Source organism: Lygodium microphyllum, chromosome 13, assembly GCF_053477565.2.
Source record: "Lygodium microphyllum isolate KBCC chromosome 13, Lygodium_microphyllum_v1.1.10, whole genome shotgun sequence".
In the NCBI taxonomy this organism is placed as follows: Eukaryota; Viridiplantae; Streptophyta; class Polypodiopsida; order Schizaeales; family Lygodiaceae; genus Lygodium; species Lygodium microphyllum.
The window spans coordinates 25,131,705-25,145,182 of NC_141147.1; the positions used below are offsets into that span (position 1 = coordinate 25,131,705).

At 40.1% G+C, this 13,478-nt stretch overlaps 1 protein-coding gene across 3 annotated transcripts; it reads left to right on the plus strand.

The window, feature by feature from the left end:
- The first annotated feature begins 3,475 nt into the window (after positions 1–3,475).
- On the plus strand, positions 3,476–10,597 carry LOC148026430 (protein TPX2-like). Of its 3 annotated transcripts, XM_087690870.1 has the most exons (23): positions 3,477–3,632; positions 3,726–4,028; positions 4,154–4,230; positions 4,312–4,367; positions 4,505–4,569; positions 4,649–4,859; positions 5,055–5,166; positions 5,240–5,374; positions 5,481–5,579; positions 7,568–7,650; positions 7,727–7,805; positions 7,950–8,012; positions 8,104–8,166; positions 8,392–8,471; positions 8,583–8,661; positions 8,735–8,800; positions 8,894–8,959; positions 9,225–9,338; positions 9,427–9,518; positions 9,613–9,718; positions 9,807–9,902; positions 10,018–10,091; positions 10,206–10,597. In XM_087690870.1, the coding sequence occupies exons 2-23, from the start codon at positions 3,860–3,862 to the stop codon at positions 10,309–10,311; spliced, it is 2,091 nt and encodes a 696-aa protein (XP_087546996.1). In that variant the 5' UTR covers positions 3,477–3,632; positions 3,726–3,859; the 3' UTR covers positions 10,312–10,597. The 3 variants fall into 3 exon arrangements, with proteins under 3 accessions (XP_087546995.1, XP_087546996.1, XP_087546998.1); XM_087690869.1 differs by having other exon boundaries at positions 3,476–4,028; positions 10,206–10,596; XM_087690872.1 differs by having other exon boundaries at positions 3,477–4,028; positions 4,664–4,859; positions 10,206–10,592.
- The last annotated feature ends 2,881 nt before the right edge of the window (positions 10,598–13,478 follow it).

The following is a 13,478-nucleotide window of genomic DNA, read 5'->3' on the forward strand; positions in this document are numbered from 1 at the left end:
GTATAGCAAAATTTCTCAATATGCCAAGTTTTCTTACAAAAGTCACATACTATGCTCTTCTTCTCTTTCACATAGAGGAGTTGTTGGTCTCCTCTTGGGATGTTTGTTTCTCCCTTGCTCTTGATCTTCTTTTCCTCTTCCAGGAGAGGCTTTGATATCCACAAGCTTTGGCTTTGGCATGTTGATTAATGTGGTAGACACATTATCAAACTCGGGTGGAAGACTCTTGAGAAGCACTCCAATGCAAATGTCTTCATCCGTCTTCAAGTTGATTCCTGCAAGTTGTGTCAACAAGCTTTCCATATAATTCAAATGAGTTGCAAGTGAGGTATTACTTTTCATATCAAGCCTCAAAAATTCAATCAGTAAGCCATATTTGGAGGATTTTGAATGAGCTCCAAACAGGGTTTCTAATCGATCCCATGTCGCGTGAGAGGTTTCACAATCATCAACATGATGAATGTAGTTGCCATCAAGTTTGAGCTTGATAATAGCTTCATCATTTTTATCCCATATGACTAAAAGTGCAGCTTCCCTTGGTTTCTTCTCTTGACCACTTGTGATTGACCACAAGCCTTTCTTCATCAAGATTAGTTTACCATGTATAGAGTCCTAGTTTGCCATGTATGGAATTTGACACCGTAGAAGAATAGTCTCGTGAGCTACTAGGCAATCTAGGATTCTTGTGGACACCCAAGTGGTTGAGTAGAAGGACAACACTAGGTGCTTAGGAGCAACTTCAATTGGAATGATCCTCTCATGAGTGATAGCATCTTAGTCCACGCATACAGTCTTAAATAAATTTATAATTTTCTACCAGGAAAGAATTATGAATTTAGACAATTCAATTGCATCTTTAATAACAATGGGCTATGGGAGATCTAATTATGAAGATATATTTAAAACAACATTACTAGGATAGATAAGTGTCTTATTAGGGCCAAAGGCATAGGGATTGATCCTTAGTGAATAGACCTTGATACTCAAAACAAGGTATCATTGTTGCCTAGATGGGGCTAACTCAATTAAGAAAGACCCTAAATTAATGATTCAATACTATAGAACCCATGTTTGTAATCTCAGAACCTATATGGGCAAGCACTTATATATAAGAGCATTTGCTTATCACATTGAAAGATTGCTTGAACATTTGTTTGTGGTTTCTCTAAAAAGAGAAATACTTAAATATAGGTTAAACCTATGATTGAACACAATATGCCTCCCCCAAGATAGTTGTGTGGACTCTGCACTAAGGGAGCTAGATTTTTCTACTTTGGATTGCTAGGATTGGCACTAGATATGAGAGGTCTTTCCATGGGGACATGTAATAGGCTAGGAGATGCTAATGAACTAGGGGGCTGTGGCCATAATTCCTTGGGTATTTTGGGACTAGCATATGACACTAGCTATGGCGAGACTTGCCCCCTCATAGATCTAGGGAGTTAGTAGAGTGATGAATTCATGATGATTTCAGAACTTCCTTCATGATAGACATAAAAGTGATCTAGATACTATCCACATGGCAATCATGCTAGGTGAAGGTTATCTGAATCTACTACTACACAAAGGAGATATCATCAACAAGATGATGGCTATCATTCATTGAGTTCGAACAGTTCATTTTGCATTCCAAGTATGGGATACAAAAATAATTTCACTTACGACTGCCTCTAACTCTACTTTGCATGTCAACAAAACACTCATATCCCAACTATTCTACATTCAAAAGAGGTTCATACCTTAACTTACCTTCTTGAAAATTGAGGACATCATGTTTTATTTTTCTCAACAATATCAAGTTTGCTAGTCAACTCCTCTCTAATCACATATACCATGTACCCTCCATGATAACTTCTTTGATGCCTTATCCATACACCACCCTTCATAGTTCAATCTGCAAACCTTCAAATTGCTCAAGGTATTGATGAAGGTTTGATCCTAGTGCCCCATCTTTTTGAGTTACATCCTACCATTCTTCCCTTCACATTCTTATCTTGCATTCCATCTGGTGATATGTTTTCTTTGCTCCTATCATTATTAACCTCCTTCTTACATCTATCTTTGTTGCTATCAAGGTAAGAGGGCCTACATCTCATCGTTTTCTACCTTTTGATTTGCTCTTCCTTTCCCTCTGTCCATAACAACATGAGAATTACCTGTTGCCTTATCAGATTCAATAACCAAATTGAGCCAACTTGTATGAGTCTTCTTTTCTTTGGCTGGCTCATCCTCCTATTTATCCCATTTCTTCTATTCATCAACTCTTTCTTCCTCTCTTTGTCCTACATCTTCCTATCTTCCTCTTGTTTTGTAGTTTTTAAGGAAAAACCAAAGCAAAGTGCCTTGTTTCATGATGGACATAACATGCATCATGGAACTCAACAAAGTGAATGTCACACAAAATTTTAACTCTCTATTGTTTTGTATTTCAAGGACCTCAAGAGGCTCCAACCCTTCAATCCCACAATATGCATGCCCTCCTTTCCCCCTTTTGATTTAAAGACAATGAATGAATACAAAGAACCTTGACAAAGGATGTTGTAGTAGCCCATAGAATCTCCACTTCAAATAAGACATGAACTTTAGAAATGAAACCCATACAGAGCAATCCATGGAAACACATCATTTGGGCAGAAAACAACAATCAAAGGGAGGCTATGGATCAAGTTCCACTATATTCGAGAAGAACATACCAAATCCTTTTGCCATGTAACTCAAGCAATATTTGCAAAAGACCTTTCCCAACAACAAATTGGAAATAGATCAAGATGTAATGAACCCAATAAGTGCTAGTAATCCATCAATAAATCTCCTCTTTTGTAGGAATGCACTCGGTGAAGAATATGAAGAGCCTTGCTATAGAAAAGTCATAATACCTTCTAGAGAGTGCATTGTTAGAAAGATCAACAACAAGCTTATAGACTTGTTTAGGCATCACTGATAGGGCTTGTCTTTTGGAGTTGTTGATCTTTTGCATGTAGGCAGCCAATGCATGCAACACCACTTGGACACCAAACTTTTTTTCTTTTAGTTGCATAGCATAATACTTGACATGTATGCTCCCATCAACGGGTAGCTTTGAAACTTTGGGCTTGCTAGTGCCTTGTTGCACATTCTCATCCCCAACCTCTTCCTTAGCATGCACATTTATGGGGTAGTTAGACATGCAAGAGATGAGAGTGCATAAACTTTCTTGTTGTATGCTGAGTTCTCCCGATCCTCGAGAATCCTGCAATCTTGCCTCCCTTTTAACTATCTTATAATCCAAGGAGTTTTTATGAGGAGTGGAACTTGTAAATCTTCTTATTATGTACAATAGTGCACCTTAGTCTAATATGTGCTATTTTGGGGGGGGGGGGGGGGTTGTTTCTAACGTTCGAAATTTGAAAAGGCGGACATGGAAGGGGTTATAGAGCAAAGAACATAAAATAAAAAAAGACAGAAACTCCTTTTTTCAAATTCCAGTCCTTTCGACATGACTGCATTGGTCTCTTCTTCTTCCTTTTCTTCTTCTTCTTCTCCTCAAATTTCCTTTCTTTCCTCTGGTCAGGTATCCACTGTTCCGCATTTTGTAGGAGCAGGAGGAGGGAGGACCAAGAAATCAAGATGTGCCTGGTTGGCCTTCTCACAGAGTAGGTTCATGCCCGACGCTTGATCATCTCTCAGTGCTTCGCAAATTCGGCCTATCGATCGTCAGGTTCTTAGGGATTCTGTGACCCGATTAGGGTTGCACACAGGGCTTTTCGTTTCTCTCTTGCAGATGGTTCATGTGGCTTACCCACTCATTCTCCATAAGTTGCTGTCGTACGTGGTTTAGTGGCAAAGCAGTTCTGTTGACCCTGACTTGGGGGTAGATATCATGGATTCGGAATGCAATGAAGACAAGGCTAATGCAGCAGAATTCTGCATCGATTGGAAGTATGAGTTTTCGGCCCCACGGTACTTTGATTTCTGTAAGGGAGAGACAGAGGAAGAGGCAGCAGCTGCCGAGACATGGTTTCAGCCTAACTTCAGCTACGCAGAATCTCGTAAGTACAAGAGCGGCTGCATTGTTGATTCGGACAGTGACCTATGCCATGTTTATCCAGGTTAATAGTCTGCAATAGTGCACAGTGGGATACCTGAAGTAATGTGCAAATTTTGGTCCTGGCAGCTCATGTGGGGAAGGTGAAATCTGTAAGTGAATTGTCGAAGGGGTGCAGCCTGGAGGAGTACATTGCTGTGCAAAAGGTGAGACATGCAGGCCTGCCTCTAAACCTAAAGCACTGTGCTTGATGATCTTCTTTTACCAGCTCTTTCTTTTGCTGGCAGCTTGTGGCCCGTGTATCACCAGAGGTTCCTGACAAGGGTCTTATTGAAGCTACAAGGTACACGATAACCTGCACCATCTGAAATTAAAGCCTTTCGCTGTAGCTCTTCCTGCTCTATTGGATTTGTCCTTGAATTTGTGTCTCTTTGTTAATGTCAAGGCCCTTCTTTAAAGAAGAATATTGTTGTCCAACAGCTCTCCAATTTGTGATACGACATGCACAGCTCTTAAAGATACGACCAATTCTTCAGTGGTGCAAGGTGGGTGGATATTTATAGCAAAGGCTCTGTTTGAAGGTTTTTATCTGAGCAGACACTTAACAAAGTACCTAATAAACAGTTGTGGAATTTGCAGTTCAAACAGGCCTTGCAGCAAAGGAAGATCCTTGTACTCCCAGAGACCAAGTTTCTCAACGTTTTGTGGAGTTGAAAAGTGCCAAACAAGACTATACTGCAGTCAACCTTCCCCTAAAGCAGAATCATTCAAATGTGCAGAAGCTGGCTGTAAATGCTTCAATTACTGGCAGAAATTCCCAGTTACCGTTACCAAGGTCTGGTGCTGCATTCTTCCCATGATCAGCAACTGCCTTCAATGTTTGTTTGCCATTACATCATCATATTGCTTGGCACAGGTGGTGTTTAAATACTAACTTAGCAAGTGTCTTCAATGATCGACTGTTGTTATATCCTCTTATTGCTTTGCATACTGGGTGTTTAAATACTGTTTCATTTTGTATTGGTGACAGTGGCAAAATAAATAATGCAAAGAGATGCTTAGCTCCATGCCAGAAAATAGATTCGTCGGCTACTAGACAGGCTAATAAACGTCAGAAGCTTGAAGGTGGCCGTTCTTGTCAGGTGACCATTTAAACTTGCCTTATTTCAGGGTTTATTTTGTCTGGCTCTCACATAACATCTTCTCTACAAACAGATCTGGGACAAAAAGCCCGCATTGCCACCCCCCAGGCATTTACCAGTTTTGACTGTTCCACAAGAGTTCCACTTCAATACAGAGAAGCGTGCACAGATCTACAAAGAAACTGGGCAATGCAGCAGTGTCACACGGGTATCTGAGCACTTCCAGTACTAGATGAGCATTTCTAGCCATATTTCCCATATGTCAAGCCTTTTAATGCTAGCGTATTTACCTATCCTTGTTTTAGTACCTGTAGGTTGATTGCTCAAACTCACCCTTCAGATCCATTGCTGAGATGGTTCAAAGGTTTCAACTGAACATATCAGGTTCCTTTCATCCTCAACCTTCAATGCAGGTATGTTTTCTCAAGGCAAGAAAGATGTTCAGTATTTTCCCTTGCTAGGCTATGAATGTATGGGAATCATTGAGAGGAGTTAAGAACGTTTTGCAATAATGCTCGTCTTTTGTAAAGTAGTGAAGACTTTCAGTCCAGGGAAAGGAAAGTAGAACTTTGTGAAGGACATTTTGTAAATTTATGAACGAAATATGTGAAGAAATCTAGCATGTTTCTCCTTAAATAGCAAGTCACAAAAGAGTTAAAGAAGACAATGTTCTAGGAGTTATTATCATCTAATATTTGAGTGCAAAAGATAGCTAGGCTATGAAGGTATGGGAGTCATTGAGAGGAGCTAAGAACCTTTTGCAATAATGCTCATCTTTTGTAAAGTAGTGAAGACTTTCAGTCCATGGAAAGGAAAGTAGAACTTTGTGAAGAACTTTTTGTAAATTTATGAACGAAATATGTGAAGAAAACTACCATGTTTCTCCTTAAATAGCAAGTCACAAAAGAGTTAAAGAAGACAATGCTCTAGGAGTTATTATCATCTAAGATTTGAGTGCAAAAGATAGCTAGGCTATGAAGGTATGGGAGTCATTGAGAGGAGTTAAGAACCTTTTGCAATAATGCTCATCTTTTGTAAAGTAGTGAAGACTTTCAGTCCATGGAAAGGAAAGTAGAACTTTGTGAAGAACTTTTTGTAAATATATGAACGAAATATATGCAGAAATATAGCTAGGCTATGAAGGTATGGGAGTCATTGAGAGGAGTTAAGAACCTTTTGCAATAATGCTCATCTTTTGTAAAGTAGTGAAGACTTTCAGTCCATGGAAAGGAAAGCAGAACTTTGTGAAGAACTTTTTGTAAATATATGAACGAAATATATGAAGAAATCTAGCATGTTTCTCCTTGAATAGCAAGTCACAAAAGAGTTAAAGAAGACAATGTTCTAGGAGTTTTTATCATCTAAGATTTGAGTGCAAAAGCTAGCTCTTTATTCATGTGGTAGATTGCCAAGTGAAAATTTGTCTATTATGGAGAAGATAAGTAGTCGTGAAACATCTACCTTGCATCCTATTCTATATTTGTATGTAGATTGTAATTGCTCCTTTTATTGTAAGTCTTTGGTAGCCAGGGTTATTCCTTTGCATGCTAAGGATTGTTAGCCCAAACAAGAGTTTCAACAGTCCCCAACAGCAAACAAGCCGTTTAAAACAGTGAAATGTGCAGTCCAGCCTAAAATACAACTTACAAGGTTAACGGGGTTGGAAAACCAGCAAACAACAGAAAATCCAGCCTATACAAGGGTGTAGCAGCCCAAAATGCAGGGTACAGCACCGGATTCGGGGCAGAATACAGGTTGCCCAGCCTCATCATCGAGTTGGCCAGTTGAGGACAGGCCGCGCTTGACAGGAAAACATGGCAAGTCAGACTGCAGTCAGTGAAAACAAAGCAAAGAGGACACCCAGATCCAGAGATATAGCTATCATGTGAGTAAGCGCAACTGAAACAAGCGGGAAAACACAAAGCACAACATTGACACAAAGAATAGTGAGAACAAAGAACACAAGGACTCAACAGTGCATTATGAATGGGCAATGGGATCCATAAATGAAAGCATGAGAATAATGCAATACCTCCAGGCTACCAGCACACAGTATGACAAAGCAGTGCCTCTAGTCTCCCTCTCCAGATGATGCAATGTGATATGAGACTGATGGAGTGAGTCATATATTGGCAGTGGTAGAGTGAGGCCCAAGAGGATTAGTGAGAGGATCATCCCACCCAGCGAGAAAGAAGCTGTCCATGGCCAATGTGGTGCCCCATATGACGAGGATATGTACAAGGCTCACACATCTGTCCTGAACTGAAGTTTTATAACAGTTCCACACTGCACGCATGGGTTTTACGAAAAAAAAAAAGAGAGAGAGAGAGAGAGAGTGTTCCAGCACAGCACAAAGGCTGAGGTTTGACACACCCCAAAGCTGGAATTGTTGATGTTTCAGGGTAAAGCTGCAGGACGAAGGTTGAGGTTGACACACCCTAAAGAGCCGATGCTTGGGACATCATTAAGAGCACGGCCTCCAACGTTAGTGAGCTTGTTCAAATCTTTTAGCCTTCCTTTGAAGATAGAACTATTAGTCAAAATGCTAGTGTTCATGCAGGGTCAAAAGTTTTGCTGAACAAGAAGAGGAGTTGCTAGCAAATCTGCCAAAATTCAAAGCTCGTCCTTTGAATAAGAGGGTAAAATCCTTTTGCATGACATGATTGAATGGGTTTGGTTGGATATGCATAAATTCATTTGCGAAAGTGTGAAACAAAGCAAGCCGTTTTCCGTACGCAGTGTTCTCAGATCATTTATTGCTATATTTCTCTGTAACATGGCAGATTCTGGAAGGTCCAACATTACCAATGCTACCACGAAGCACCCCACAGCTGCCTGAATTTCAGGTCGTTTTCATTCTTCAAGTGTGCTTTGCTTTTTTGAAGCCCTTGGCTATTTCTTTTTGATGGAGTGTTCTGAATTATGGCTTGTCAATAGACATTTAATTTGAGGACTATGGAAAGGGCCTTGATGCATCAACCCCCTTTGCCGGCAACGGAGGTATCAGTTTTAGCCATCCTTTCTGATACAACTTGTTTGAACCAATCACAGTAAATGTATGTTCAGCTGCAAGTGTTGTGATTCGTGAAAAGTGCCAGAGAAAAGTGTACTGTTACACCCAATAACTTCCCATGTCCACCCTTTTTAGAACTCCAATTGCTTTGAAATGCACAAGGTAATTCCATATGCAGCTGGCATAATTATCTGCATTTTAAACTTTTCCAGGTCTTAAATGCTAGAGGAAACTGTGTTACATCAAATAGAGAGTTCCACCTCCACACTGCTGCTCGTACTCGTCCATGCAAGTAGGATACTTTTCTATACTTTATGGCTGCTTAAGCATGGTGATTAGATACTTACTTTTTGCATGACTTAATGCAGGAGAGTGTTAATGTAATACAGTTTTTCATCTGCAGGATGAAGAGCACAAGTGAAATAGAGCAAGAAGAGCTAGCAAGAATGCCCAAGTTCAAGGCCCGGCCACTTAATAAGAGAGTAAGATGTTCATGAGATGAGAAAATGTGGCACTGATATTTACCAGTATTTTGACATCTGTCTGTTAATGCAGATATTTTCTAGCAGAGGTGATGTGGGGATATTCCCTGTTCCAAAACGGCAGGCCACTGTACCCAAGGCAATATTTTATGTTATGGACAAACTGTTACTTTTACAGGAGTTCCATGCAGTTTCCACTACAGTGCTGATGATTTTCTTGAACTTGTTGCAGGAATTCCATTTTGCAACTGATGAGCGTGCTCAGTATCACAGTGCTATCCTGGAAATTGGAAACAAGGTGGTATACATCTGGTTTGGAAGCAACAAATTCATGCTAGAACTATGGCTTCTTATAACTGTTTGGAGAGACAGAATCATTAGTTGAGATATTTGGGTGGATAAAAATAGGACCATTTTTCCTGTAATTTAAGAACAATCTAGTGTTCTGAAACGGTCAAAGGTAGGTAGTTCTGTGGTTAGTTTGTGTGGGTGAAAAGTGATGAAGGGTGATGGACCTTTCGAAAATCATTCCGCATAATCTAACCAATGTCTCATTAATCTAGGAACCAGCACCAAATCGGATTCAACATAATAACAGGTATCTGAAGGAGGTAGGCGAGTATCAAGAAAGAAGATGCAAGACTAGTGATTGGATGCAGTCTTCTGGAGTTCTTTTTGTACGTCTCTCAATTTTGTTAGCCTACTTTCCATGATGTGCTCAATTTGTTTCAGCCAAATAACGAGTTATTGGTTTGGTATGCCCAGGAAAAGCAACGCTCAGTGGAGGGGTATGCACAAATTGAAGCAGGCCTAAACAACATACGTGACCATACTCGGCATGCTCCCCAAACATATGAGTATGTACATCGTTTCATTTTTGTTGATGTCTTTATGTGCTGACTGCCATTCGATCTGCACCACTTACAGCCATTACAACTGTTTGTTGTTCAGTGTTCCCATGTCCCAGCAAAGAGTCAGAAAGCCACTAATGGAAATCCAGCAGTTTGGATTTGGAGCAGAAGCACAAATTGTACAACAGGAACAGGCTAACAAGAAGGTAAATATGGTTTAAATTTTGTTATTCCAGTGCGATGTGAGATTTTTGCTTCTTGTCTTAATGGATTTGCAGTGTCTTTTATTTGCAGCACTTGGAGAGATTGAAACTTAATGATTATGAGCCTCAAACAGCTGTACAGTGCTATGGTCTAGCTGCAAGGGCAAAGTTTGATCCTTTTTGGCACGTAAGTGGTTAAGCTTGTATTGTGGTAGCTACTGAAGGTATTGTTAATATGTCAAATGGTGTTGTATTATAATGGTTTGATTTTGTTGTGGGGGGTCTCAATGATATAAACTCAGGCTGAGAATACAGCGTTTTATCCTAGTAAACCAGGCTTCCAGCCAAGGCCGGTACAAGAACAGATTTTATCAAGGTATACATGCTAACACTATGAACTAGAAGCAGCAATCAGATTTGCCAGTTGCTATAATTTCCAGCCATGGTAACGGTATGCTAATTTCAAGCCATGAATGGGGATCTTGTGCAGGGTCACAACGGAGCTTATGCAGAACAAGAGCCCCAGTCAGCTCTTGGCTTCCAATGTTGCACATGTACAACAGCACCTGTCCTTCCCAGTGTATCATATGAGATGACAAGTTTTTCCATACATGTATACTAACCACTGGTTGCTTTTCATACCATGTATACCATTTTGGTGGCATTGAGAGCTTATACTGTGCTCACGAACAGACAAGGGTTGCAGCAATAACTGGTTGCTTTTCATGCCTCTGCTGATATCAAACAGGAGAGCAGCATACAGTATACTTATGCTTGGTTGATGAGTGCGAGACAAATTGTGGGTGCAGCTTGCAAGGCTTCAAATGTTATTTCGTTTACGTTTATCTAACAAAACTGATTTGTTTGAAATTTGTGACCCTTGGAAGGCGTGTTTGGATATTACCCGCCTAGGAGAGGTTGGAAAATATTATTGACTGCTACAAACCCGGGGGGGGATGTTAGAAAACATGGCCTAAACAAATTGAAACATTAGCTTGTTGTGTGAAATGCGAAAGACAATTACAATTATATTTACAACATCGAAAGAGATGTAGTCTGCTTAATAAGCAGCTCCCTGACAACTCTGAAAAAGCTGTTCTTCCTTCCAAGAGCTACCAAGTAGAGCCATAGCCTGTTTTGAATGTGCAGCTTAACTTCTGTCCTCACGAGGAAAACTTTACCATTCTGGCAAATGCAAGGGCAGGGTGCATGCTTTACTTCGTTGGATTAGGATCGATATGAGGCAAATAGTCGCAAAGCAACATTTGGAAAGTCTTCAGAAATTGAGTATTACTAGTGAACCAAATCCCTTCATTCAAGGAAAGATACGTAAGTTGTGTTGTAGATCCATAAAAAATCATTGGGCGTCCTCTTTGCTTTATCCCACTGCATCTTGGAGGAAAGCCTAGCCATAGCATCAAAAATTGATATCAAGGATAGAAGAGGTGGCCTAGGGTATTGAGAAGTTGTGCCAAGGCTCGTAGAATGGTCGCCAAGCTACTCATTCAATGCCATAGGCAATCATAACCAGACAAGCAATCGGCAATGCCTTGCTATTGGGAGGACAATGACTCAACCTTACTCGGGAGGATAAGCTATTGACAACAGGTGGTTACATTAGCATAATGGGCCTAACCGCTATGAAGGCTTTGGTAAATCAATGGAGAGGGGATCAAGGAGCTCCATTGGAAGAATGATGAGAAAAGAGTCCCATGCATCCCAAAGATCTTCCAATGCAATTCTAAGACCAATACATGTTTTTAAAGACAAAAAAGCGTGCCGCTTTGGCAATGTTGTAGGGTAAGCGTGTTGTAGGGATCAAACTTAGAGGAAACTTGTCCTTGCCAAGAGCCTAGTAGGGAACAAGATTAGAAAGTCTAGGTGAAAACCTTAACTTTCATCTCAAGTTTGTGTTTGACAAGTATGTTCGGTAAATGAAACTTACCTAGGTGCACTACCTCCTCTTGTTGCCACTGATCCACAAAAGTAAACTTTGGCCTTTGAATATTAGTTGGAAATGAAAATATCATAACTGTGAAATCTTGGACATTTCACAAGGTACTAAAAATCCCATTTGAAATGCAAAAGCGCCCATTAAATGGATAGATGTGGGATTATTCTAAAATAGACTTTAAAAAGAAACTTTAGATAATGTAGCCAATACATTTGCATTAAATCTTGGAGAAAGTTTAAACTTTGGTTGAATCAAGGCAAGGACAAGATTGAATTTCGGACCTATCCATGTGCGTCTATGTCAAAAGCATTGATAAAGCTTCAAGGAATGTGCTCAAAAGATTTGGCCTAGTGTTGATGAAGGAGAGGAAGACCCAATAGTAAGTGCGAGAAGTGCATGCAAGCAATCACGAAGCATTCCAAACATTAAGGGAGAGATTAGGCTTAGACGGCACCAACAGCTTAATACAACTCAACAACATCAAGCTAATGTTTTTGTTGCTCTTCTTCTCATGTCTACTCTTTCACATCTTGCAAAACATTGAAATTTCTATTAGGAATTGGTAGGTTGGTGGAATTGTAGGTCTTCAGGTACAGTGGAGCGTAGACTCTCATTGATGGGTGAAGCCATACCAACAGTTGTTTTGTCTACTCTAAGGGCGAAGCAAAGGAGGGAAAACTAATCATTGAAAAGGATGGAATAGTTGCAATCTTCAAACATCATCTATTGACCATTGATTGCCCTTTGAGTGTGGAGATGACTAAACTATCAGAATGGGAAGATTTTTGGGGGACTTCTAAGAGTAGGTTGGCACGGATGTTGCCTTGTTAGTGGGTCAGCCATTCACACATGGAACTTTGTGCACATGGAACTTTGTGCAACCATGAAAGCAATGAAGAAAGGCTAGGTGCAGATGATTGGTGATGCTTGTTACAACTCTATAGAAATCGAATTTGTATCCTTTTTTATTAATTTGTCTATATAATGATTTATTAAATTAAATTTATTTCCTTTGCACTAATTAGATATAAAGAAAAGTGCATTGGAGCTGGCCACTGATGAGTGGTCACAGGTTATGGTGGACCCACGCGGTGGGTTAGAGAAAAGATAGTTCACACTTCCATCTATATGACCCGATTGGGCGCCTGTGACTAGAACTCACGCATATCAGGGTTAGACTCGCACACAGAAAGGATTGATGCCTTGAAGTGTGGGCTAGATCCACCAGAACAGACAGTTACAATCAACAAGATGGCATGATCATGAAATGCTTGTATAATGTGTATGTGTGGGTTGAAAGCTTGAAATGCACATTTCTTTGCATAGGAAAGTCACATGAAGATTCGGATACCATTTTTGCGATGTACACGGAAAAAGCTTTCATATGACACCCATATTGGGGGGGTCCCTAAATTTTAGGAGATCCTAACCTCCTAAAATTTAGGAGCCTCGAATTAGCCTAAAAATGCTAGTCCTAAAAAATAGGGATGTCATTCTAAAAATAGTAAGTTCTGTACTCTGACTGTGCTTACTAAATTTGGTTGTTTCTATTCTTGATAGTATTCAACCCAAAAAGGAAGGTTATAGAGAAGAGACAAGTGTCAAGACACTTGTCACACAAGTTTCCAAGTGTCCCACCACTTGTCACATCTCATGACATGTGATTGGACACTTGTCTTGTGCTACTCCACTTTCCCCTTTTGTACTAGCTCTCTCCTCTCTTATAAATAAGAGCTCGTTTTTCTTCATTCATCATCATTTTTCTTTGCTGTAAACTCATGTACAACACCCACAGATAGCCAGAAACTG

Coding starts and splice junctions, on each gene's coding strand:
- LOC148026430 (XM_087690869.1), top strand. CDS start 3,860: ATGGATTCGGAATGCAATGAAGACAAGGCTAATGCAGCAGAATTCTGC. Junction 8,167..8,391: donor CCCCTTTGCCGGCAACGGAG/GTATCAGTTTTA, acceptor AAACTTTTCCAG/GTCTTAAATGCTAGAGGAAA. Junction 8,960..9,224: donor TCCTGGAAATTGGAAACAAG/GTGGTATACATC, acceptor TCATTAATCTAG/GAACCAGCACCAAATCGGAT.